The sequence below is a fragment of the Eleutherodactylus coqui genome, chromosome 7 (assembly GCF_035609145.1).
Source record: "Eleutherodactylus coqui strain aEleCoq1 chromosome 7, aEleCoq1.hap1, whole genome shotgun sequence".
In the NCBI taxonomy this organism is placed as follows: domain Eukaryota; kingdom Metazoa; phylum Chordata; class Amphibia; order Anura; family Eleutherodactylidae; genus Eleutherodactylus; species Eleutherodactylus coqui.
In genome coordinates this window covers 67,636,137-67,660,179 of record NC_089843.1, presented here as the reverse complement: position 1 = coordinate 67,660,179, position 24,043 = coordinate 67,636,137, and the positions used below count along the sequence as shown (strand labels likewise).

The following is a 24,043-nucleotide window of genomic DNA, read 5'->3' as shown; positions in this document are numbered from 1 at the left end:
ATATTTAATTCATGTTGAAATCTGGCATGATGAGGAATTTCCATCTGGAGAGCACTTTCCTGATTCCTCTGTGTGTTTTATGCATGTCTGCAGACTCGGCCTGGCCTGCAATTACAGCGTCTCTGATTTACTGTCATTTCCCAGTTTTCATTACTCGTCATAACTTGAGATTGCCGGACACTGTATTCCAATACAATCACATGTACTGCTAGTTTTATAGACCAAAGCTTGTCAGTCTCTTCTCTATGAGCACCACTTTTGTATATTGTCATTATGTTGTCATTTATTTAACTTCTGTCTGTATTTTTTCTTAAAGTTAGTCATCATCTCCTTCTAATAAAGGGATACAAATGTGCATGTGCTAATCTGCTGTATATGTATCATGTTCGCCTAGGGATCTGAATAAGGGTGCCTTATAGGGGCTGATGAACTTAGAAAATGTCGTCTAAATGTACGCTAAGTACCTCACATATTCAATGATGAAATATATGACTTACGACTTTTAGGTTGATGCTGCATCATTGCGGTTGTCCACTATTATGCACTGCATATTAATTTACAGCCGGAAAGAGTTATGTCATACGCAAATTATTTTTCAACTTTTTTGATCACAAAAGAGGAATAAATAGTTTTTGAATTACACATTATCACAAAAAAATTATCTGAATATATCTATTTTTAAGGCTTAAATTGGGTCAAATATTGAAATAATGCACAAGTTGGGGTCTGATATACAGTCAGAGAGGTTTTCCAGAACTTAAAAAAAAAATTACAGGCTTAAAATGGTATAAAATAAAGAAAAAAGCTCACCTGTTTTAGTGACTGCCCACCAAGCACTGGAGCCCTGGTCCCCACCACTCAGAACCCAGAAGAAGCTGGTGGGCAGTCATGTGCCATTCATTGCACATGTGGCCGCTCAGCCAATCAGACTTCAACAGAAATTTTTCCATGGCCACGGAAGCCTGTAATTGGCTGAGCAGTCATGTGTGCTATGAACAGGACATGGCTACCCACGAGGTTCTGAGCAGCAAAGGGGAAAGAAGCGGAAGTGCCACAGCTGGCTTCACTTCCATTAAAATCAAGGACAGCTGAAATCATCTATTATACCTTCGGCAGTTCTGCCTCCAACACTGGGAGTGAATCAAGCTATGGCACTTCATCTCTCATCCCCTATGACAGCCGGCTGAGTGATCAGCTCATTGCCAGGGATCCTGCGGACCCTGAAGATAATGACATGCCCTCAGGATAGGTCATCTATAGTTTTTACCCAGAAAACCCCTTTAAGTTGTTAAAGGGCAAAGTCTTTTTAAAAATCTACTCAAGACTCCCCTCCACAGCATAGAGCTACTCTGGAAGACTGGATTGCTGTCTAGTGCACTCGTTGTCCAGGTATTACATGGATTGACATTCATCTGAAAGGCCATCATGTAATACTACATGATCACAGGGGCAATTTCTGATTGTGACTTCTGCTGGCAAGATCAGCTGTTTACAGGGCATACCACAGCCAGACCTATGGCATTCAGCTGATAATTGGGTCATTTTTCAAATTAAATGGGTGGTCTTTTTCATTAAAACCATTTTAAAGGAGTTTTCTTACAAAGAATATTTATCATCTATTCACAGGATAGATAGGTAAGTAATGTATGACTGCTAGGGCCCCGAGTGGTAGCAGCCTCACAATCACTAGACAGGTATCCCGATCCCTCCTTTCCTCGTCAAAGCATAACTGTGGAGTGTGATAGTTTAAGGTAGAAGCGTTCTCTCTGCACTCCCCCTTACACTGTTCAGCGGTGTAGTTACTGGGACAGAGTCCTGAGCAGCTGCCAGGACTTATCCCCACCCCTCAAGGAGGAGATAAGGTACCCGGAGTCCTGGTTCAAGACCCCACTTCCCTACCTTGACTGCAGCAGTCAAAGTGCTCAGAAGCTCTATGAGAGAAGGCACCGTCTCTCAGATGGCACAAGCAGTGATGCAGCTAGCGCATCACCAACCAGAAGAATAGCCCCTGCCATAGGAAACATATGGACTAGTCCCCCACCCCTCTCGAGATGAGCCCAAACATTCTGGAATGGTATTTAAGGCTGCATCAGAAGAGGGAGAGAGCACAAGTACACTAAGAGGGAGCAGAAGTGATGGGGAAAGCCATATAGCTCTGACATGATAGCCTGCATAGTGTGTGATGGGGGCTGTTTGAAGAACTTTGGGACCCATAGAAGTATGAACTAAAGGTTTGCCAGAGCACCAGGGGAGCTGTGCCATGCAGCATGCTGCCATTTGAATCGAGAGAGAGACAAAAGAACCAGGATTGTGCACAGAGTGCAACGGTCTGCAGGTGCCCCAGTGATTACCACAGAGGCTGCTGCAGAGAGCAACTAATTATAAGAGAGAGAGAGTTCGGAGCCAAGCTACAGTACATCAAAAGTTTCTTCAGCAATGAGTTGTAAGTGAGGTCGGCCTAAAAGCTGAGTTGACTTCACTTTCAGGCCTTAGTCACACGGGCGTTTTTCCCCGCGATTTGCGGATTGCATGACGGATGCGCATCCGCAAATCGCGTGATCGGGGCTGAAAAATCGCCCGAAAAAACTGCTCCTAGCCACATTCCATTAGAAACGGGCCGGAGCTGTCCAGCGCATTGAATTCAATGGAGCCGGCAATACAGCCGGCTCCATTGAAAGCAATGGGTTGCGGGCGATCTGACGATGAATTTTCGGGAAGGGCTTAAAAATATAAGCCCTTCCCGGAAATTCATCCAGAAATGTGTAAAAACAAAAAATATATATATACTCACCTGGTCCCGGCAGACGGAGTTCAGCGCAGGGACCAATCAGGGGCAGCTCTCAGCTGTCATTCAGCAGTCATTCAGCTGAGAGCTGCCCCTGATTGGTCCCTGCGCTGAGCCAATCAGAGGCAGCACTCACTCACCCATTCATGAATTCATGAATGGGTAAGTGAGAGCTGCCTCTGATTGGCTCAGCGCAGGGACCAATCAAAAGCAGCTCATTCAGCAGGCGGGGATTTTAAATCCCCGGCTGCTGAATACTACTCAGAGCAGTTCAGGAGAACTGCCGGCCGCGGCTGAACTCCGTCTGCCGGGACCAGGCGAGTATATATTTTTATTTTTTTTTACACATTTCTGGATGAATTTCCGGGAAGGGCTTATATTTTTAAGCCCTTCCCGAAAATTCATCATGCGATCGCCGGCAGCCCATTGCTTTCAATGGAGCTGGCTGTATTGCCGGCTCAATTGAATTCAATGGGCTAACATCATTCTTCTCTGCCACAGCTGTTACAGCTGTGACAGAGGAGAATGATTTGTCTACTATATGTTCTCAATGGGGTCGGCGCTGCTGCCGCCGGCCCCATTGAGCGCATATAGAGAAGAGAACAGGAATCGCAGATAGGTGCGATCTGCGATTTCTGTTCTATAATTTATCGGACGAGCGCATAAAAAGCGCTCATGTGTCCGATACCAGGTTCTCTAAGATCGCAGATCGCAGGCGCAGGTCGCACGGAAAATCGCCCGTGTGACCGAGGCCTCATAGTGACTTTCAGGGATTAACAAACATTTATCGTATTTTTCGCTTTATAAGACGCACCTGATGATAATGATGTGGTCGAACTGTCGCCAGCTGTTTTTATGATGGAGGAATAAAGTTTTTTGATTTTATTTATACTGGATGCTGCCACGGTCCTATATTCTTGCTGCAACTGATGATAAGACGCACCTAGGTTTTAGAGGAGGAAATTAGAAAAAAAAATTTAACTCCCCCAGGGGCTTTATTTGACAGTGCAGGGGATAGTACGGGGCAACAGAGCGCCAGTTCTGTGCCTTTTCTTTACCCCAGAAGGAGCAGCAGAGCTCTGAGACAGCGGAGCCCTGTAACAGCAACGCTCATGTACGGCAGGAGGAAGGGAAAAATGTACCATATTTGTTATTCTTTATTACGCATACCATAACTATCATTAAGATTACTTTCGCAATAGTTTATTTGTGCTCAGACTATTTTCTAGACTGCATAACCCTATTCCTTTACAGCTAGTTAGTTAAAAAAAAGTTTTCTAATTTTTGTAACTCCGTGTTCTGCATCGTATCCTGCAACCTGCGTTGTGCACTACCACCCGTGACAAGAGCAGTGACAGTCCAGCATGTGTGCTGATGTTCTATTCAGTGTCTATTAGAGTGACAGTGACAGCTGAGCAACACCAGCAGTCAGACATTAATACTATAAAGGCAAAAGTACTGAGGATATCTTGAGGTTTAATGTGCACATTTTGTAATGCTCTTGCATCCTGAACATTGCATTACCAGACACTTAGTACAGACTCATGCAGAGAAAATAGGAAGATAACGGCTCTAGAGAAATGGATCCTACGAAGAGCTATCACTGTACCTCTGGAGTGTAACACTGAAGACACAGCTGTTAGACTCTAAAAAGTGACTCCGAGCAGGATTTAGTGAGCGTTTTAGTAGATCGTTTTACAAAAGTTTTGTTTTTTTTTGCTATTGTACTTAGTGACAATTTACCTTACCTGTCGTTAAGAGTGTTATAAAATGTCAGGAATGGCAGGCTGTAACTATACGTCTTCACCCAGAGATGCAACTGAAGTGATGTATACTGTATATAATAGTGATTTCTATTATGCTTTACTCAAATGTTGAATATTATGGCTTTCAATGTTGTAAATCCCAATGCTTAAAGCAGCTGCTCTATTATGTTATCAGAGCGGAATCAAATTTACAGCTTTCCGACCGTAAAATCTGTTTCTGGACTCTTTTCAAGCCATGTTCACTACCTTTAATGTATCACTTCCTCGGTGCCATAGGCTTGATCAAGGAAGAACATGCGTTACTGGGTGTTTAATCACAATTAGAGACTGTGGGCGGTGATGCCTTGGAACGTTGTGCATTATGATCTTAGTACTAGACGGGTACATTTTGATTACAGTGGCATATAAGTCTCAATTTACAAGCAGAGAATCGGCAATGAAATTCTATCTCGCTCGATAGCTGGTTTTCTAATAAAGAAAACCCATCATCTTAATTTCCCACAGAAATAGTCAATACACATATTTGACTGCTTGAAGCTGAAAATCCATCACTATTATTAACTGGAAAATTAGAAAAATCCTACAAAACTAAAAGTAGATTTACTATGGTAACGGTTCTCAATCTGTAGCTGTGTAGCTGCATTGCCAACCTGTGCCGTCGACAGGGCACCTACCACTGGCTTATGAATTCCCCTCCTCCTGTTAGCTTCCTCACCCTTGATGTTCTGCGGCGCTTCTGTTAGCCTATCGGTGTCCCCCGAAACACAGTCACTTGCAGATGTAGCAGCAGTAAACTGGATGTCCATTGCACTACATCTGTAGTGACTGGTGGTGGCCTTTTGTCCGCACTATGTTAATTGCATAGAGCTTGCTATTGCCATTAATAGTGAACTAGATCTGCAGTTCTGCTACTGTATTTATTTTATAACGCTGCTCAGGCCCCCAGTGTTCTTACAATGGTAAGGTTAGCAGATTTTCGCCGGGTCAAAGCAGGACAAAGAGGTGTGGTCAGGGGCGGGGCTTAGAACGACGGATGATTTTACCTCCGTCACTATAAAAAGTACAGAATCTGTTCATGCTGTGTGGCACTTCCCCTCATCTCCTCCCAAGGCTTCATGCTGTCAGCGCTCCCTTACTTCCGGTTCCCAGCAACCTGTAGTGGCCTCACCTGAGAAAGGGTGCCATATCTGACCAGGTCGCTGGGAACCAGAAGCCGGGAAGCGCTGACAGCACAAAGCCATTGAAGGAGGTGACGGGAAAGCCGCATGGTATGAAATCAGCTGCAGATATGCGGCTTATTTCCAGTCAAAATCTTGCCCAATGGTACAAAGCCACACGAAAACTGACATGCGGCGTGGAATTCAATTCCGCAGCATGTCAATTCCTTTCTCGTTTCCGCAGCAGCCTCTCTCCTCTCTATGGGAAGAGAAAGCTGCGCCTATCCCGCGGAAAATATGCGTTTTTTCAGTGCGGTTATTCCACGACAATTCCGCTAAAATTCCGTCCCGTGTGGCCCTAGCCTACATCGGCATGAGGTATGCTGCCACGTGGAGTGTGGCCACAGTAGTAATAGTACTCCTCTATACCAGCCCCAGCAATAATAGTGAGCCCCTGTAATGGATTGTAATAAATTAAGTAAAATGCCTATTGCAAATACGCATCCTCTCCTCTACACTACTAACACAGCGTCCAGTCTGAAAGTGCAGACTAACTATTCCCTCTTCTCACCCCCTCCCACCGTGTTCCTAACATGGCGCCTCCATCCAGGAATGCAACTGAGATAAGACCTCAGCTCCTGAAGGAAGAAACCCCTTCAAAGCAATAACCAATCAGCTGCAGATATGTACTTCATGACGTATTAACCATGCCCACTGTCTATAAAACGCAATGCAGCTTGATTAGAATAAAGAAGTTTCATTAAGCTGAACAGCAGGCTTCAGAGTAATTCTTCCGTGCATGCACAGGCTGCAGGCCTTACACCTTCTAATCAGGAAGGGGACAGATATTCATCATTAGGTATATTAGTACCATTCATAACACCCCCACAGTAGCCTCAGTAGTATGAGCGCTCCCATATACCAGCCCCAGCAATAATAGTAACCCCCACAGTACCCAGTAGTATTAGCGCTTCCCTATACCAGCCCCATCAATAATAGTGACCCCCACAGTAGCTCCAGTAGAATTAGTCCCCCCCCCTATACCAGCCCCAGCAATAATAGTGACCCACCACATTACCCCAGTAGTATAGCGCTCCCCTATACCAGCCCCAGCAATAATAGTGACCCCCCACAGAAGCTCCAGTAGAATTATTACCCCCCTATACCTGCCCCAGCAATAATAGTAACCCCCACATAGCTTCAGCAATAATAGTGACCCCCACAGTAGCCCCATAGTATTAGCACTCCCCCTAAGACCCATATATTTCCCTCTTCCTGGTCTTCACAGCGCCTCTGCTCCTCTCAGCGCTGCTGCTAGCGTCAGTGTATGTGCCCGCAGCACTTGCTCCTCCCCTCCCCTCTTCTCTCTTGCGCAACCAAAGAGGAGAGATCAGGGGAGGAGGGGACGAAGATCTCGGATGCACACATTGCCGTCAGTGTGTGCATCCGACTGCAGTGCTGAAGAGTGATTACCAGCCGAGAAGCTGCGGCACCCCGGCCAGTAATCACTATAATGGTGACTCGACGCCCCGAATGTGGGACAAGTGTCCCGAAAGCGGACAACGTTTCTTGGCCGAAACATTGCCTGTTTTATGTGGAGCTAATAACATTTCCTTTCTATGAGTTGAAGAATCTTTTGCTCTTCATTGCTGCTCTGTAGAGATGAGCGAACGTACACGTCCGAGCTTGATACTCGGGCGAATATTAGCGTGTTCGGGATGCTCGGTACTCGTAACGAGTACCACGCGATGTTCCGGTTACTTTCAGTTTCCTCTCTGAGACGTTAGCGCGCTTTTCTGGCCAATTGAAAGACAGGGAAGGCATTACAACTTCCCCCTGTGACGTTCAAGCCCTATACCACCCCCCTGCTGTGAGTGGCTGGGGAGATCTGATGTCACCCGAGTATAAAAATCGGCCCCTCCCGCGGCTCGGCTCAGATGCCTTGTGAGTTAGCTGAGGGAAAGTGCTATCGTGCCGGAGCTGCTGTAGGGAGAGCGTTAGGAGTTAGTGTAGGCTTCAAGAACCCCAACGGTCCTTCTCAGGGCCACATCTAATAGTGTGCAGTACTGTGTTAGCACTGTATTTTTTTATTTTTTTTCAAAATTGGATCTGCAGAGCATTGCGGCCTGCAATAGGGACAGAAGTGGTGGTTAGGCAGGGAGAGTGTTAGCAGTGAGTGTAGGCTTCAAGAACCCCAACGGTCCTTTCTAGGGCCACATCTATCCGTGTGCAGTACTGTCCAGGCTGCTGTTAGCAGTGTTGCATTTTTTATTTTTTTTTCTCAAAACCGGCTGTGCAGACCATTGCACCCGGCATTAATACTACAGGGATAGAATTGTGTAGGCAGGGCCAGAAGACATACATTATTCATTGAATAGACGCAGTGTGGCTTTTCCTTTGAAAAACAAGGGAAAAAATTATATTTCGCCTGCCTCTGACAGTCCTCAGGGCTCTGGGTACGTGTGTGCTGCGTGCAGAACGTTAAAAAAAATCAGACGCAGCCAGCTACGTTTTACTGCAGGCTTGCGCCAATTTTTTTCCTGCATGGGAAATCCCTGATCTGCTGTAGCGAATAACTTTGCATCACTGCAGTTCTCTGACACATTTGCAGGGCCACAACACAGTTATTAAACTTAGTAGTATTCATTGAATACACGCAGTGTGGCTTGTCCTTTGAAAAACAAGGGAAAAAATTATATTTTGGCTGCAGGCTTGCGCCAATTTTTTTCCTGCATGGGAAATCCCTGATCTGCTGTAGCGAATAACTTTGCATCACTGCAGTTCTCTGAAACATTTGCAGGGCCACAACACAGTTATTAAACTTAGTAGTATTCATTGAATACACGCAGTGTGGCTTGTCCTTTGAAAAACAAGGGAAAAAATTATATTTTGGCTGCAGGCTTGCGCCAATTTTTTTCCTGCATGGGAAATCCCTGATCTGCTGTAGCGAATAACTTTGCATCACTGCAGTTCTCTGACACATTTGCAGGGCCACAACACAGTTATTAAACTTAGTAGTATTCATTGAATACACGCAGTGTGGCTTGTCCTTTGAAAAACAAGGGAAAAAATTATATTTTGGCTGCAGGCTTGCGCCAATTTTTTTCCTGCATGGGAAATCCCTGATCTGCTGTAGCGAATAACTTTGCATCACTGCAGTTCTCTGACACATTTGCAGGGCCACAACACAGTTATTAAACTTAGTAGTATTCATTGAATACACGCAGTGTGGCTTGTCCTTTGAAAAACAAGGGAAAAAATTATATTTTGGCTGCAGGCTTGCGCCAATTTTTTTCCTGCATGGGAAATCCCTGATCTGCTGTAGCGAATAACTTTGCATCACTGCAGTTCTCTGACACATTTGCAGGGCCACAACACAGTTATTAAACTTAGTAGTATTCATTGAATACACGCAGTATGGCTTGTCCTTTGAAAAACAAGGGAAAAAATTCTATTTTGGCTGCAGGCTTGCACCAATTTCTTTCCTGGCTTGGAAATCACTGGTAATACAGCATGCTGAGGGGTAGGGGTAGGCCTAGAGGACGTGGACGCGGCCGAGGACGCGTAGGCCCAAGTGAGGGTGTGGGCACAGGCCGAGCTCCTGATCCAGGTGTGTTGCAGCCGACTGCTGCGCGATTAGGAGAGAGGCACGTTTCTGGCGTCCCCACATTCATCGCCCAATTAATGGGTCCACGCGGGAGACCTTTATTAGAAAATGAGCACTGTGAGCAGGTCCTGTCATGGATGGCAGAAAGTGCTTCAAGCAAGCTATCATCCACCCAGAGTTCTGCGCCGTCCAGTGCTGCAAATCCGAATCCTCTGTCTGCTGCTCCTTCCTCCCAGCCTCCTCACTCCACTACAATGACACATGCTCAGGAGCAGGCAGACTCCCAGGAACTGTTCTCGGGCCCCTGCTCAGATTGGGCAGCAGTGGTTCCTCTCCCACCAGAGGAGTTTATCGTCACTGATGCACAACCATTGGAAAGTTCCCGGGGTCCGGGGGATGAGGCTGGGGACTTCCGCCAACTGTCTCAAGAGCTTTCAGTGGGTGAGGAGGACGATGACGATGAGACACAGTTGTCTTGCAGTGAGGTAGTAGTAAGGGCAGTAAGTCCGAGGGAGGAGCGCACAGAGGATTCGGAGGAAGAGCAGCAGGACGATGAGGTGACTGACCCCACCTGGTGTGCAACGCCTACTCAGGACAGGTCTTCAGAGGGGCAGGCAAGGGCAGCAGCAGGGCAGGTTGCAAGAGGCAGTGCGGTGGCCAGGGGTGGAGGCAGGGCCAGACCGAATAATCCACCAACTGTTTCCCAAAGCGCACCCTCGCGCCATGCCACCCTGCAGAGGCCGAGGTGCTCTAAGGTCTGGCAGTTTTTCACAGAGACGCCTGACGACCGACGAACAGTGGTGTGCAACCTTTGTCGCGCCAAGATCAGCCGGGGAGCCACCACCAACAGCCTCACCACCACCAGCATGCGCAGACATATGATGGCCAAGCACCCCACAAGGTGGGACGAAGGCCGTTCACCACCTCCGGTTTGCACCGCTGCCTCTCCCCCTGTGCCCCAACCTGCCACTGAGATCCAACCCCCCTCTCAGGACACAGGCACTACCGTCTCCTGGCCTGCACCCACACCCTCACCTCCGCTGTCCTCGGTCCCATCCACCAATGTCTCGCACCGCACAGTCCAGCCGTCGCTAGCGCAAGTGTTGGAGCGCAAGCGAAAGTACGCCGCCACGCACCCGCACGCTCAATCAATCGTTAACCGTCCACATAGCCAAATTTATCAGCCTTGAGATGCTGCCATATAGGGTTGTGGAAACGGAGGCTTTCAAAGCTATGATGGCGGCGGCGGCCCCGCGCTACTCAGTTCCCAGTCGCCACTACTTTTCCCGATGTGCCGTCCCAGCCCTGCACGACCACGTCTCCCGCAACATTGTACGCCGCGTCACCAATGCGGTTAGTGGCAAGGTCCACTTAACTACGGACACGTGGACAAGCACAGGCGGGCAGGGCCACTACATCTCCCTGACGGCACATTGGGTGAATTTAGTGGAGGCTGGGACAGAGTCAGAGCCTGGGACCGCTCACGTCCTACCCACCCCCAGAATTGCGGGCCCCAGCTCGGTGGTGGTATCTGCGGCGGTGTATGCTTCCTCCACTAAAGCACCCTCCTCCTCCTCCTCCTCAACCTCTGTCTCGCAATCTAGATGTGTCAGCAGCAGTAGGACGTCGCCAGCAGTCGGTGTCGCGCGGCGTGGCAGCACAGCGGTGGGCAAGCGTCAGCAAGCCGTGCTGAAACTACTCAGCTTAGGAGATAGGAGGCACACGGCCCACGAACTGCTGCAGGGTCTGACAGAGCAGACCGACCGTTGGCTTGCGCCGCTGAGCCTCCAACCAGCCATGGTCGTGTGTGACAACGGCCGTAACCTGGTGGCGGCTCTGCAGCTCGGCAGCCTCACGCACGTGCCATGCCTGGCCCACGTCTTTAATTTGGTGGTTCAGCGCTTTCTGAAAAGCTACCCACGCTTGTCAGACCTGCTCGTAAAGGTGCGCCGTCTCTGCGCACATTTCCGCAAGTCCCACACGGACGCTGCCACCCTGCGCACCCTGCAACATCGGTTTAATCTGCCAGTGCACCGACTGCTGTGCGACGTGCCCACACGGTGGAACTCTACGCTCCACATGTTGGCTAGGCTCTATGAGCAGCGTAGAGCTATAGTGGAATACCAACTCCAACATGGGCGGCGCAGTGGGAGTCAGCCTCCTCAATTCTTTTCAGAAGAGTGGGCCTGGTTGGCAGACATCTGCCAGGTCCTTCGAAACTTTGAGCAGTCTACCTAGGTGTAAAATTTAAAAGCAGAAAAACTCACTTAATGCGCTCCATCCAGCTGTATCAACAGAATGAAAAGAGTCTTACTTGGTGTGGGGTGCCAGGAGTCCAAGGCACCCCACACCAAGTAAGACTCTTTTCATTCTGTTGATACAGCTGGATGGAGCGCATTAAGTGAGTTTTTCTGCTTTTAAATTTTACATTTCTCTCCTCCTTGACAACACTGTTTCGGAGTCGCTCGCTGCTGCTCTCCCCCAGGGGATGTCTTCGGACCATCAATGTACTTCATCCCAATTGATTTGAAACACCCCAGTGGACCCATGAACTGACCGGTTTCCTTTCATTAGGACCGGTTCAGTTGCGGTGAGTTTTACTTTATTTTATAACTGTTCCTGATTGCAACCTCGTTATATACCATCGGAGCGCCGCTTCTGATTTTCAGTCTACCTAGGTGGTGAGCGGCGATGCTGCAATCATTAGCGTCACCATTCCTCTGCTATGCATCTTGAGAAGTTCCCTGCAAACCATAAAGGCAGCCGCTTTGCGCTCGGAAACAGAGCCGGGGGAAGACAGTATGTCGCTGGATAGTCAGAGCACCCTCCTGTCTATATCTCAGCGCGTTCAGGAGGAGGAGGAGGAGCATGAGGAGGATGAGGAGGAGGGGGAAGAGACAGCTTGGCCCACTGCTGACGGTACCCATGCTGCTTGCCTGTCATCATTTCAGCGTGTATGGCCTGAGGAGGAGGAGGAGGAGGATCCTGAAAGTGATCTTCCTAGTGCGGACAGCCATGTGTTGCGTACAGGTACCCTGGCACACATGGCTGACTTCATGTTAGGATGCCTTTCTCGTGACCCTCGCGTTACACGCATTCTGGCCACTACGGATTACTGGGTGTACACACTGCTCGACCCACGCTATAAGGAAAACCTTCCCACTCTCATTCCCGAAGAGGAAAAGGGTTCGAGAGTGTTGCTATACCACAGGACCCTGGCGGACAAGCTGATGGTAAAATTCCCATCCGACAGCGCTAGTGGCAGAAGGCGCAGTTCCGAGCGCCAGGTAGCAGGGGAGGTGCAGAGATCGAGCAGCATGTACAGCCCAGGCAGTGCAACAGTCTTTAAGGGCCTGGACAGCTTTATGGCTCCCCAGCAAGACTGTGTCACCGCTCCCCAGTCAAGGCTGAGTCGGCGGGAGCACTGTAAAAGGATGGTGAGGGAGTACGTAGCCGATCGCACGACCGTCCTCCGTGACGCCTCTGCCACCTACAACTACTGGGTGTCGAAGCTGGACACGTGGCCTGAACTCGCGCTGTATGCCCTGGAGGTGCTTGCTTGTCCTGCGGCTAGCGTCTTGTCGGAGTGGGTGTTTAGTGCGGCTGGGGGAATCATCACAGATAAGCGTACCCGCCTGTCAACCGACAGTGCCGACAGGCTAACACTCATCAAGATGAACAAAGCCTGGATTTCCCCAGACTTCTCTTCTCCACCAGCGGACAGCAGCGATACCTAAGCAATACGTAGGCTGCACCCGCGGATGGAAGCATTGTTCTCTCTCACCATCCAAAACGGGGACATTTCTGCTTCATCAATCTGTGTATAATATTCCTCCTCCTCCTCCTGCTCCTCCTCCTGAAACCTCACGTAATCACGCTGAACGGGCAATTTTTCTTAGGGCCACAAGGCTCACTCATATAATTTTTCTAAAAATTTTTTATACGTTTCAATGCTCTTAAAAGCGTTGGAACTTTAACTTGAACCAATTTTTCGTTAAACTGGGCTGCCTCCAGGCCTAGTTACCACTTAAGCCACATTAACCAAAGCGATTAATGGGTTTCACCTGCCATCTTGGTTGGGCATGGCCAATTTTTACTGAGGTACATTAGTACTGTTGGTACACCAATTTTTTTGGGCCCTCACCTACAGTGTAATCATAGCAATTTCTATGTTCTTCGCCTGCACTCATGGTACAGAAAGGTGTGTGGGGTTGGCCTACACTTTAGCTACATAAATGTAACTTGGGCCTTGGCTATACTGCAGCTACTGAAATGGAACTAAGACTGCGCTCCCACTATACTGCTGCTTCGGAATTGTTCCTGGGGCCTGTGTAGGCTGCTACTATTACTTAAATGGAACTTAGACTATGCTCCTCCTATACTGCTGCTTTGGAATTGTTACTGGGGCCTGTCTTGAGTGCTACTATTACTGAAATGAAACTAATACTGTGCTCCCCCTATAATGCTGCTAGTGATATGTTAGTGGGGCCTGTCCTAATGCTACGGCTGAAATGTTACGAATTCTGGGCTCTGCCTATACCGCTGCTAATGGTATGTCTCTGGGGTGTGGAAACAGAGGCTTCCCAAAGACATGATGGCGGCGAGGCCATTTCCCACCAACGTGGTTACTGTTAAGGTGCATATAACCACGGACACGTGGAGAGGACACGTAGTGCCTCAAAAACATCCCCCTCCTCCTCCAACAATGAAAACATTCTTGGCAAATGCCTTTGCATTGGTTCGTCTGGTGGCAGTCCAAGAATTTCACCTTTACCGACACAACAAGAGAGCCCCCCCACCATCCCCCCGCCACGGCCCACTTAATCCTGGCCACATTCCGAAAACCAACAAAATACAACCATGCTACTAGGTCCGCAGTCACCACCACATTACCACCAACGCGGTTACTGTTAAGGTGAATATAACCACGGACACGTGGAGAGGACACGTAGTGCCTCAAAAACATCCCCCTCCTCCTCCAACAATGAAAACATTCTTGGCAAATGCCTTTGCATTGGTTCGTCTGGTGGCAGTCCAAGAATTTCACCTTTACCGACACAACAAGAGAGCCCCCCCCCCACCATCCCCCCGCCACGGCCCACTTAATCCTGGCCACATTCCGAAAACCAACAAAATACAACCGTGCTACTAGGTCCGCAGTCACCACCACATTACCACCAACGCGGTTACTGTTAAGGTACATATTACCAGTCTGACTGGGGCATACAGACACCTTGACAGAATGAATAGTGTGTGGCACATAGGTTCCCTATTGCTATGCCCACGTGTGCAGCTCCTGATGGAGGTGGCACAGGATTGGATTTCTCATTGCTTCTGTACAGCATTGTGGGCTATCGCCCCACCACTTTTAAAGAGGGTCGCTGCCTAGCCGTGCCAACCCTCTGCAGTGTGTGCCTGCAGTTCCTCCTCATGGCAGACGCACTTATAAATAGACATGAGGGTGGTGTGGCATGAGGGCAGCTGAAGGCTGCGCAGGGACAGTTTGGTGTGCGCTGTGGACACTGTGTCGTGCAGGGGGGAGGGGGGTTGGGCAGCATGTAACCCATGAGAAGTGGCAGCGGAGTGTCATGCAGGCAGTGATTGTGCTTTGTTGTAGCTAGTGTGGTGCTTAGCTAAGGTATGCCATGCTAATGAGGGCTTTTCAGAAGTAAAAGTTGTTGGGAGGGGGGGGGCCCCACTCTTGCCGGTATTGTGGCTTAATAGTGGGAGCTGTGAACTTGAGATGCAGCCCAACATGTAGGCCCTCGCCTGCCCTATCCGTTGCTGTGTCGTTCCCATCACTTTCTTGAATTGCCCAGATTTTCACACATGAAAACCTTAGCGAGCATCGGCGAAATACAAAAATGCTCGGGTCGCCCATTGACTTCAATGGGGTTCGTTATTCGAAACGAACCCTCGAGCATCGCGATAATTTCGTCCCGAGTAACGAGCACCCGAGCATTTTGGTGCTCGCTCATCTCTACTGCTCTGCTAACGTTTCTATTTGTGGAGCCTTTGTGGATTACTGGAGTTAGATCCATTGCTGAGCGTGCAAGACTACGTGCCTCCCTCTATTGAGTTTATTGGTAGAGCTGCTGACAAACACTGCTTTTCAAAATGTTCCGAAAGGCTGTCCCACTGGGGTGGAAATCTGGACTGTCACGCCTAAATCGGGACATCTGGTCACCTTATACATTGGTCACCAATCCTGTGAGTAGATGATAAATGTTCTTTGTAGAAAAACTGCTTTAAAATGCTTCTGATATTCTATCTGCGTACTAAAGTTGGTTTTTGGTGTAATTATATTATAAGTTTGGTTCTGGTGCTTTATTTATGTTATGAACTTAGTTCTGGTGCTGTACTTATTGTTATGAGCTCGGTTGTGGTATTGTTTCTGTGTGATGAGGTTGGTTTGTACTGTAGTTATGTTACGAGTTTGGTTCTGGGGCTGTATTGATGTAAAAGAAGGTATAAAGATATGCAGCTCACCGTCTCTCTCCAATGCAGCATTCATCCAGGGAATGTATGTTGATCATGCGCTGAGCTCAACTGAAACATGATTTAATTGCTAGAATAAAATCCAGCACCAGAAAAAATAATAAAGGTTAAAAATAAAAATCCAATGTACTGATATGCATTAAAAATTTATGAAGCAAATATCATTCTTGCTTACATGTATTGAACCCCCCCAAAACAAGCTGCTTTTTGGGAGGGTTGATACACCTAAGCAGGAACCATCATATTTGCATTTACGAAATGTTATTGCATATCAATAAATTGAATATTTAACCTTTATTATTTTTTCTGGTGCTTGACTTCACCCTTACTATCACTTTGCTGTATTTATATTCTGAGCTTGGTTCTGGTGCTGTATTTATGTTATGAGCTTGATTCTTGTACAGTATTTATTCACTAAGCTGTTGTTTTACTTCTTTCTGCACTAGCAGAATACAGATAAATTGTCTATTAGTATAGTATGTATAGTTATTTTCTTATGATGGGGTGCAAAAATAGATTCTGCACAGGGTGCCATCTAACCTAAGGCCAGCAATGTCCAGCTATCAAGAAACGACAACTCCCAGCATGGGCTGACAGCCTGCCCACTGGGAGTTGTCGTTTCAGAATTGTTGGAGAGAGACAGGTTGGGGGATTACTGTTCTCTCCTGGGCAACTCTGGATTTTATGACTCAAGAAAATATTGTATCTTGTCGTGTTGAGCTGTCCCTAAGATAAAAGTAACCTTGATCTTTAAGGAAGGATAACCCCAGGGGCTAAATGCTCGCACGCCTCAATTCACAACGATAAAACAAATACACAGGTTGTTCAGCTGATTTATCCTCTGTAAGTTCGGATCACACTGCTTCCCATTTTATTCTGTGCCACAGAAGTGTTTCATTTGCATTGCGTGTTGCTAAGCCTAATTAACCAAATTCCATGGGGATCTCGACATGTCAGATGTAAACTGTGCTAATTCTATTGCACAGGGTCTGCTCGGAGAAAAATATGGAACCATTCGAATCCCTGGGGAAGTTGAGTCATCTGAGTTTGAAATGATTCTGGATGCTGCCATTGAGGCCAAGCTTGATACAAGGACTCTGGAAGAATGGTATTGCAGAGATGAAAATGCTGTGCCTCCGGCATATTACCTCAAGCCAAAGTCAGAACTACTGAAGAATTATCATAATCCTGTGAGTACAAGTTGTGAACAAAGGGTCGTTCTCGTGTAAACATTTGTTCCATGATATTCACCATGTGTATGAGTCAAAAGAGGGTCACAAAAAGTAGGAAAATTTGTTTTTTTCATCCGTGTGGCATATGGCCAGTGAGTGGGATCTCTGGGGGTTCAGTAGTGACAAGTGAAAAATAGAAGAAAACACCACAATCACGTGTAGTGTGGTATTTAAATGATAATGCACAGAAATAATAATTTATATCACACTGACATTTAGGTTGTTGTTGCACCATTCTGGTTTGGATGACGTATACTTAGAAGAGGTCATTAACAGTCGATAGGCAGGGGTTCGCTGATTGGGATCCCCGTTGATTAACATCCTCAAGCTGCAGTCAGTGTAGTCGAGCCAGACATCCACATTGGAGTTGATTTCAATGGGAGGGATATCTTCTATTACACTTCCGACTCTGACCTCAATGCAGACGTCCAGTTTGACTGCACTGACAGCAGCTGGAGAATCAGATGATTGTCAGGGATCTTAAGGGGCGGATACCCACGATCAATTGAGCCGGCTCCATTGAAAGCAATGGGCTGCCGGCGAGCGCTGTCATTCAATAGCTGAGAGCTGCCTCTGATTGGTCCCTGCGCTCACTCACATGAATGGGTGAGTGAGAGCTGCCTCTGATTGGTGAGGGCTGTGACCAATCAAAGGCAGCCCATTCAGCAGGTGGGGATTTTAAATCCCCGCCTGCTGAATACTACACAGAGCAGTTCAGGAGAACTGCCGGCCGGACGCGGCTGAACTCCGGCTGCAGGGAGAAGGTGAGTATACATTTTTTTTTTATTTTTACACATTTTAGGATGATTTCCAGGGAAGGGCTTATATTTTTAAGCCCTTGCCGAAAATTTATCCCGCGCTCGCCGGCAGCCCAATGGGCTATTCCATGTCAGTTCAACCAACGCTCCCAGTCGACCATCTCAGATTTCAATGAAACTTTGCACAAAGATAGACCCTGACCCTAAACTAAGATAGCCAGAATATTAGGCTTTAAACTGCTTTGGTTCACGAGCTACAGGTCTTAATCTAGGGGGTTGTCATGTGATTACAGCGCGCAACCTGAAAAAAGTGGCGATTTCAATCCATTGCCAAGCCAGTTCTAATGACTCTAGAGCAATGAAACCTCACACACTAGGAGAACTTTTGGTGCTGAATTCAGCTAAGCTCCTCAGACTGCCACTCTTATCATCATTCTGCCACCATTGCAAGTCAAATTAGCTAAAAAATTCTATCGCACAAAATAAAACTCATATTTTAAGCAGTAATAACTCATAATCAATGTAATCCAACTCAGCTATGAATTTATCAATGTGTACTCCATAGAAATGTTTCTCATTATTCACATTATGGACCCAAAAGGATGCATAGCTCTTAAGATACAATGAGTCAAAAATGGCAAAAAACATTTTTATGCAAATTTTTACTTTTTTTCAGAGGCAAAAATCAGAATGTACTCCATTTTTTTTTATTTTTGCTCTATTTGAAAGAGATTTTTTTGCTCTACAAGATTTGATGTTTTTCATTTTGTTCCCAGACCTTCTAGATAGGAAATTTTTGTTTTGCGTTTTGTCATTAAGCTGCTTCATAGGATCTTCAGCTTGACATGGCATCCAGCAGTTGCGCTTCCTTTCTGCTCATTTTTCACTCCATCTTTGCTGGTGCACAATCAGTCACTTGTGAACTATAGTTATTTATTACGCAAATGCTAGCCTTAGATAATCTTAGTATCCAATATGGATAGAGTGCTCTGAAAAAAGGTAAAAATTTGCATAACACTGTTTTTTGCCATTTTTGACTCATTGTATCTTAAGAGCTATGCATCCTTTTGGGTCCATAATGTGAATAATGAGAAACATTTCTATGTAGTACACATTGATAAATTCATAGCTGAGTTGGATTGCATTGATTAGGAGTTATTACTGCTTAAAATATGAGTTTTATTTTGCGCGATAGAATTTTTCAGCTACTTTGACATGCAATGGTGGCAGAATGATGATAAGAGTGGCAGTCTGAGGAGCTTAGCTGGATTCAGCACCAAAAGTTCTCCTAGTGTGTGAAGTTTCATTGCTCTAGAGTCATTGGAACTGGCTTGGCAATGGATTGAAATCGCCACTTTTTTCAGGTTGCGCGCTGTAATCACATGACAACCCCCTAGATTAAGACCTGTAGCTCGTGAACCAAAGCACTTTGAAGCCTAATATTCTGGATATCTTAGTTTAGGGTCAGGTTCTATCTTTGTGCAAAGTTTCATTGAAATCTGAGATGGTCGACTGGGAGCGTTGGTTGAACTGACATGGAATGACCCTGTATTACCGGCTCCATTGAATTCAATGGGCGACATCGTTCTTCTCTGTCACAGCTGTTACAGCTGTGGCAGAGGAGAACGATCTTTAGTATATGTTCTCAATGGGGTCGGCGCTGCTGCCGCCGGCCCCATTGAGCGCATATATAGAACACAGCGATGCGCAGAACGCACATAGGCGCGTTCTGCGAATCGATGTGTCCTATAATTAATCGCACATCCGCATAAAAAGCGGACATGTGACCAATCCCATTGGGATGCATTTGGTCTATAGATCTGCAGATCACAAGCGCGTCTGCAGATCGGACCAAAAACCGGTCGTGTGACCGAGGCCTCAGTTTGTCATGTACTTTCAGCCCATAAGCTTAGCTCATAGGGCTAAACGTAGTAGACTCTCTTGAAATTCCTGGAAAACCTCATTAAAGTTTCATTATATATAATATATGCTGATTTTTAAAAAAAATAAAGCACCTGGAAGGAGTTGTCAGAACTGAATGAAACTTTCTCTGTGTGATTGTAACATTGATATAAGTAAATGATTCCAATATCAGAGCAAAAGGATCATTTATTGTATAAAACTGAACACTTGAAGGGAGGCTCTAGTACCCTGTTGGGCTGCAGCTAACTTGGATGTGAGATTTGATATGGGCAGGAATGAAAGCATACAGGTTCTGAATGGTATCCTTCAGTTCAGAATGACATAGGAGCCTGTAAAGATGGTGCCACCTGTCTCTGGATGGTGGACAATGAAACACTTGGAGCTGCTCGTGCTTGTCGGATTATCAGATGATCCTCTCTACTGGTGGTTTGTCAGGGGTGTCCTGAGCCCAGTTGCCTTGTGTGAGTACCCTCACACACCCACTGATCCCAAAACCTCCTAACAGTCTGGGCAGAAAGGCCCAGGTGGCAGCAATTAGTCGATATGATCCAATAGCTTCTCACATTCTAATAATGTGCCCCCTCTCAAACCCTGTTAACTGAACAGAATTTTTTTGATTGCATCATAGAGGCATGTTTAGTGGTCAACCAGAGCCACACAAGCGGAAGAAGAGATCACTACAAGGAGCCTCTGAGAACCTTTTCATGGGCCAAGGGTAGTCACACCACAACTCTAATAATTTGAAAATCTACCTGAGATGTAACTACATGCAGAGTTTTGCAGAAAAATGCCAACTCCTTCTAGGAGCTTGATTTTTTTTTGACAAAGACTGTATTATAGATTTCATTATAATTTATTTATTCCAGCTTATACTTGCTAATTTAGAAAATATCACACAATGTGGACCTCTGTGTATTTTGTTTTGTAATATTATTCATAAAGTTTCATAAAAGATTTAATTAGACATAAAATAATAATAATACATAAAAACAACAATCTTTCTAATGTGGAATTCATTACAACGCAATATTTCTCAGACAACATGAAGAATCAACAACTGACACAACAGAGCACTAAATGATTTGATATGATTACAGAGAAATAGAACAAAAACTAGAGTAATTTTATCCCCATTCAATACACTCTTTGTAGCAAATATGGCAATATGGAAGTCTAAAAGCATTAAGAAGAAAAAAAGGGAATGCACATCTTAAAGGGGTTGTCCCGCGGCAGCAAGTGGGTCTATACACTTCTGTAGGGCCATATTAATGCACTTTGTAATGTACATTGTGCATTAATTATGAGCCATACAGAAGTTATATAAAGTTTCTCACTTACCTGCTCCGTTGCTGGCGTCCTCGTCTCCATGGTTGCCGTCTAATTTTCGCCGTCTAATGGCCAAATTAGACGCGCTTGCGCAGTCCGGGTCTTCTTATCTTCTCAATGGGGCTCTGTGTAGCTCCGCCCCGTCACGTGCCGATTCCAGCCAATCAGAAGGCTGGAATCGGCAATGGACCGCACAGAAGAGCTGCGGTCCACGGAGGGAGAGGATCCCGGCGGCCATCTTCAACCGGTAAGTAAGAAGTCACCGGAGCGCGGGGATTCAGGTAAGCGCTGTGCTGTTTTTTTTTAAGTCCCTGCATCGGGGTTGTCTCGCGCCGAACGGGGGGGGTTGAAAAAAAAAAAACCCGTTTCGGCGCGGGACAACTCCTTTAAGAAGGGACCCCATTGCAAAAATAAATTCCCTCTTGGAGCTGATTCAGACTCAAGTTCAATCCCTGGTAAGAGAGACATGATCTTTTAAGGGTTTATCCAGCTTTTAAAAATTGATGGCTTATCCTCAGGATAGTCCATCAGTATGGGGGTTGATGGGAGTCCCCCCGCTCATACAATTTATATGGCATTCTGAGGGTGAGCACGATTGTGCTCAGATGTAAACATTGAATTGGCTGTGGCAATTATAGGAGTGCTGTGCCCCCTTCAATGAACTGATCGGCAGGGATCCCGAGCAGTGGTCCCCCACTATCAGATATTAATTGCGTATCCTGAGGATAGGCCATCAAGTTTTAAAGGCTGGATAACCCTTTTAAATAGGTTCCTCCACTACCTTATATTGCACATGAGGAGGGCAAGCACTGCACATGTTCACAACTAAAACGTAAACTCGTCACTACATTAGCCCCATGGCATCTTCATTGGCTGCCTCTATTGAAGAGTCCTTTAAGGAATCAAATACTCTGATCTATATTGTGAAGAAAATCAAATGTCCAGACTGAACACATCTTCATAAAATCATCAAGAGTATTAATACAACTAAAACAATGGAAGAAACATGGTAGGAAAAATCCTACATGTTTCAAACCAATACAGTCCTAACGCATGGCATTTTTCATTAGAATAAAAGCCATTTTTATTATCCCCACCCCTTAGCAATCACATGATTACTACGATTGAACAGATTCTTCAGTTTAGAAGATTTGCGCAATCTGAATATTGTAGACTCCAATAAAAAGAAATTAAAGGGGTTGTCCCGCGCCGAAATGGGTTTTTTTTTTTTACAATAGCCCCCCCGTTCGGCGCGAGACAAACCCGATGCATGTGTTGAAAAAAAAAAGCGGATAGTACTTACCCGAATCCCCGCGCTCCGGTGACTTCTTACCTACCTTGCGAAGATGGCCGCCGGGATCTTCACCCTCGGTGGACCGCAGGTCTTCTGTGCGGTCCATTGCCGATTCCAGCCTCCTGATTGGCTGGAATCGGCACACGTGACGGGGCGGAACTACGAGGAGCAGCTCTCCAGCACGAGCAGCCGCATTCAACACGGAGAAGACCGGACTGCGCAAGCGCGTCTAATCGGGCGATTAGACGCTGAAAATTAGACGGCACCATGGAGACGGGGACGCCAGCAACGGAACAGGTAAGTGAATAACTTCTGTATGGCTCATAATTAATGCACGATGTACATTACAAAGTGCATTAATATGGCCATACAGAAGTGTATAGACCCCAACTTTGTTTCGCGGGACAACACCTTTAATAATGCACACGCAATATAAGCAATGGAACTAATATTGTAGTTCTTATAAATATATTCAGTCAGAGCACAGGTTAAAGTCCATATATGATATTAAAAATATGTCAGCAGCTTCACAACAGTTTTTTTCCTTGGGGCAACATAGATGCATATTTAAAAGCTTCCTAAGGGCGGTGACTGGAGCCGCAATGCCCTAAAACAATGACTACCATATATCACAATGCAGATGTGCACATCATGTCACCTAATAAAGGTGGCTGTGACTTTGGTCATTAATGTTTTGTTTTGTTTTTTCTCTCCTTTTTGACCTTGTTTTTCATTTCTAGATTATTTTTCAATTCTTATTCAGCGGTGCTAATATTTAACTAAAATGTCTGTTACATAACCTTGCAGGGGGTCTGTGTGTTTAATAAGTAGCCTGCATTTTAATGAGTTCCCAGTGGATCATGCTTTTTTTGTGTAATGTTGATACATTATAATTAAGTGGTGTGAATATGCAGGGGAAAAAAGAGTGGATTTTACTGTTTACTGTTCTCCTTTCTTTTAATGAGTGTTAGATCATAGCAGTACACAAAGAAAAAGTTTGTTTTGCTTATAAGTTTCAGCACTGAGATTTGCGTTGTATGCAAAATTTAACCTAAGTATTTTCAACAAATTCATTTTTAATTCCAACTTTAAACGGTATTAGGCTAGCTTTAAAGATATTAAGTTTATTGTAAGTAAATAAAGAATTTTAAAGGTTAATGTGTGATACTGTGTTAGCTATAGCATGAGCAAAGCTCTTAAAGCATACCTACACTTTCAGATGACTTTTCAGAATAAGTTGCTGTGTGTGTACATGTGGAAGCCACTATTTATGACATTTACATGACTTGTATACAGTGGTTATCAGCAGTTTTAGCCCCAGTAGTAATAGTGACCCCATTAATGGCCCAGTAGTTATGGTAGCTACAGTACTAATAGTGACCTTGTTAGTAGCAATAGTGAATGCCATAGTGGCTGCAGTAGTAATAATGACCCCCTTAAAGTGATCCGGGTAATAAGTGACCCCCATAGTGGCCCCAGTAGGAATACTCACCCCAGGAAGTGGTCCCAGTAGTTTTGGTGACTGCCATAGTGGCCCTCATAGTGGCCTCAGTAGCAATAGTGGCCCCCATAGTGGCCCCAGTAGTAATGGTGTCCCCCATAGTGGCCCCAGTAGTAATAGCCCCCCCCCCCCCATGGTGGACCTCTGCCCAGGCAGCAACCCCACATACAGTAAACTCACTCAGCCTGCAGCTCCA

The 24,043-nt window shown here is 46.1% G+C and overlaps 2 protein-coding genes across 2 annotated transcripts in view; one reads left to right on the top strand and one right to left on the bottom strand.

Moving 5' to 3' along the window:
• LOC136572538 (uncharacterized) overlaps positions 1-24,043 on the bottom strand; it is a 249,188-nt gene that overhangs the window by 11,396 nt on the left and 213,749 nt on the right. The window lies entirely within an intron of this gene.
• Positions 1-24,043, top strand: part of NWD2 (NACHT and WD repeat domain containing 2) — a 203,065-nt gene that overhangs the window by 153,774 nt on the left and 25,248 nt on the right. The window contains exon 4 of the mRNA XM_066573203.1: positions 16,800-17,003. Coding sequence (XP_066429300.1) covers positions 16,800-17,003 — 204 coding nt within the window. The remainder of the gene's footprint in view (positions 1-16,799; positions 17,004-24,043) is intronic.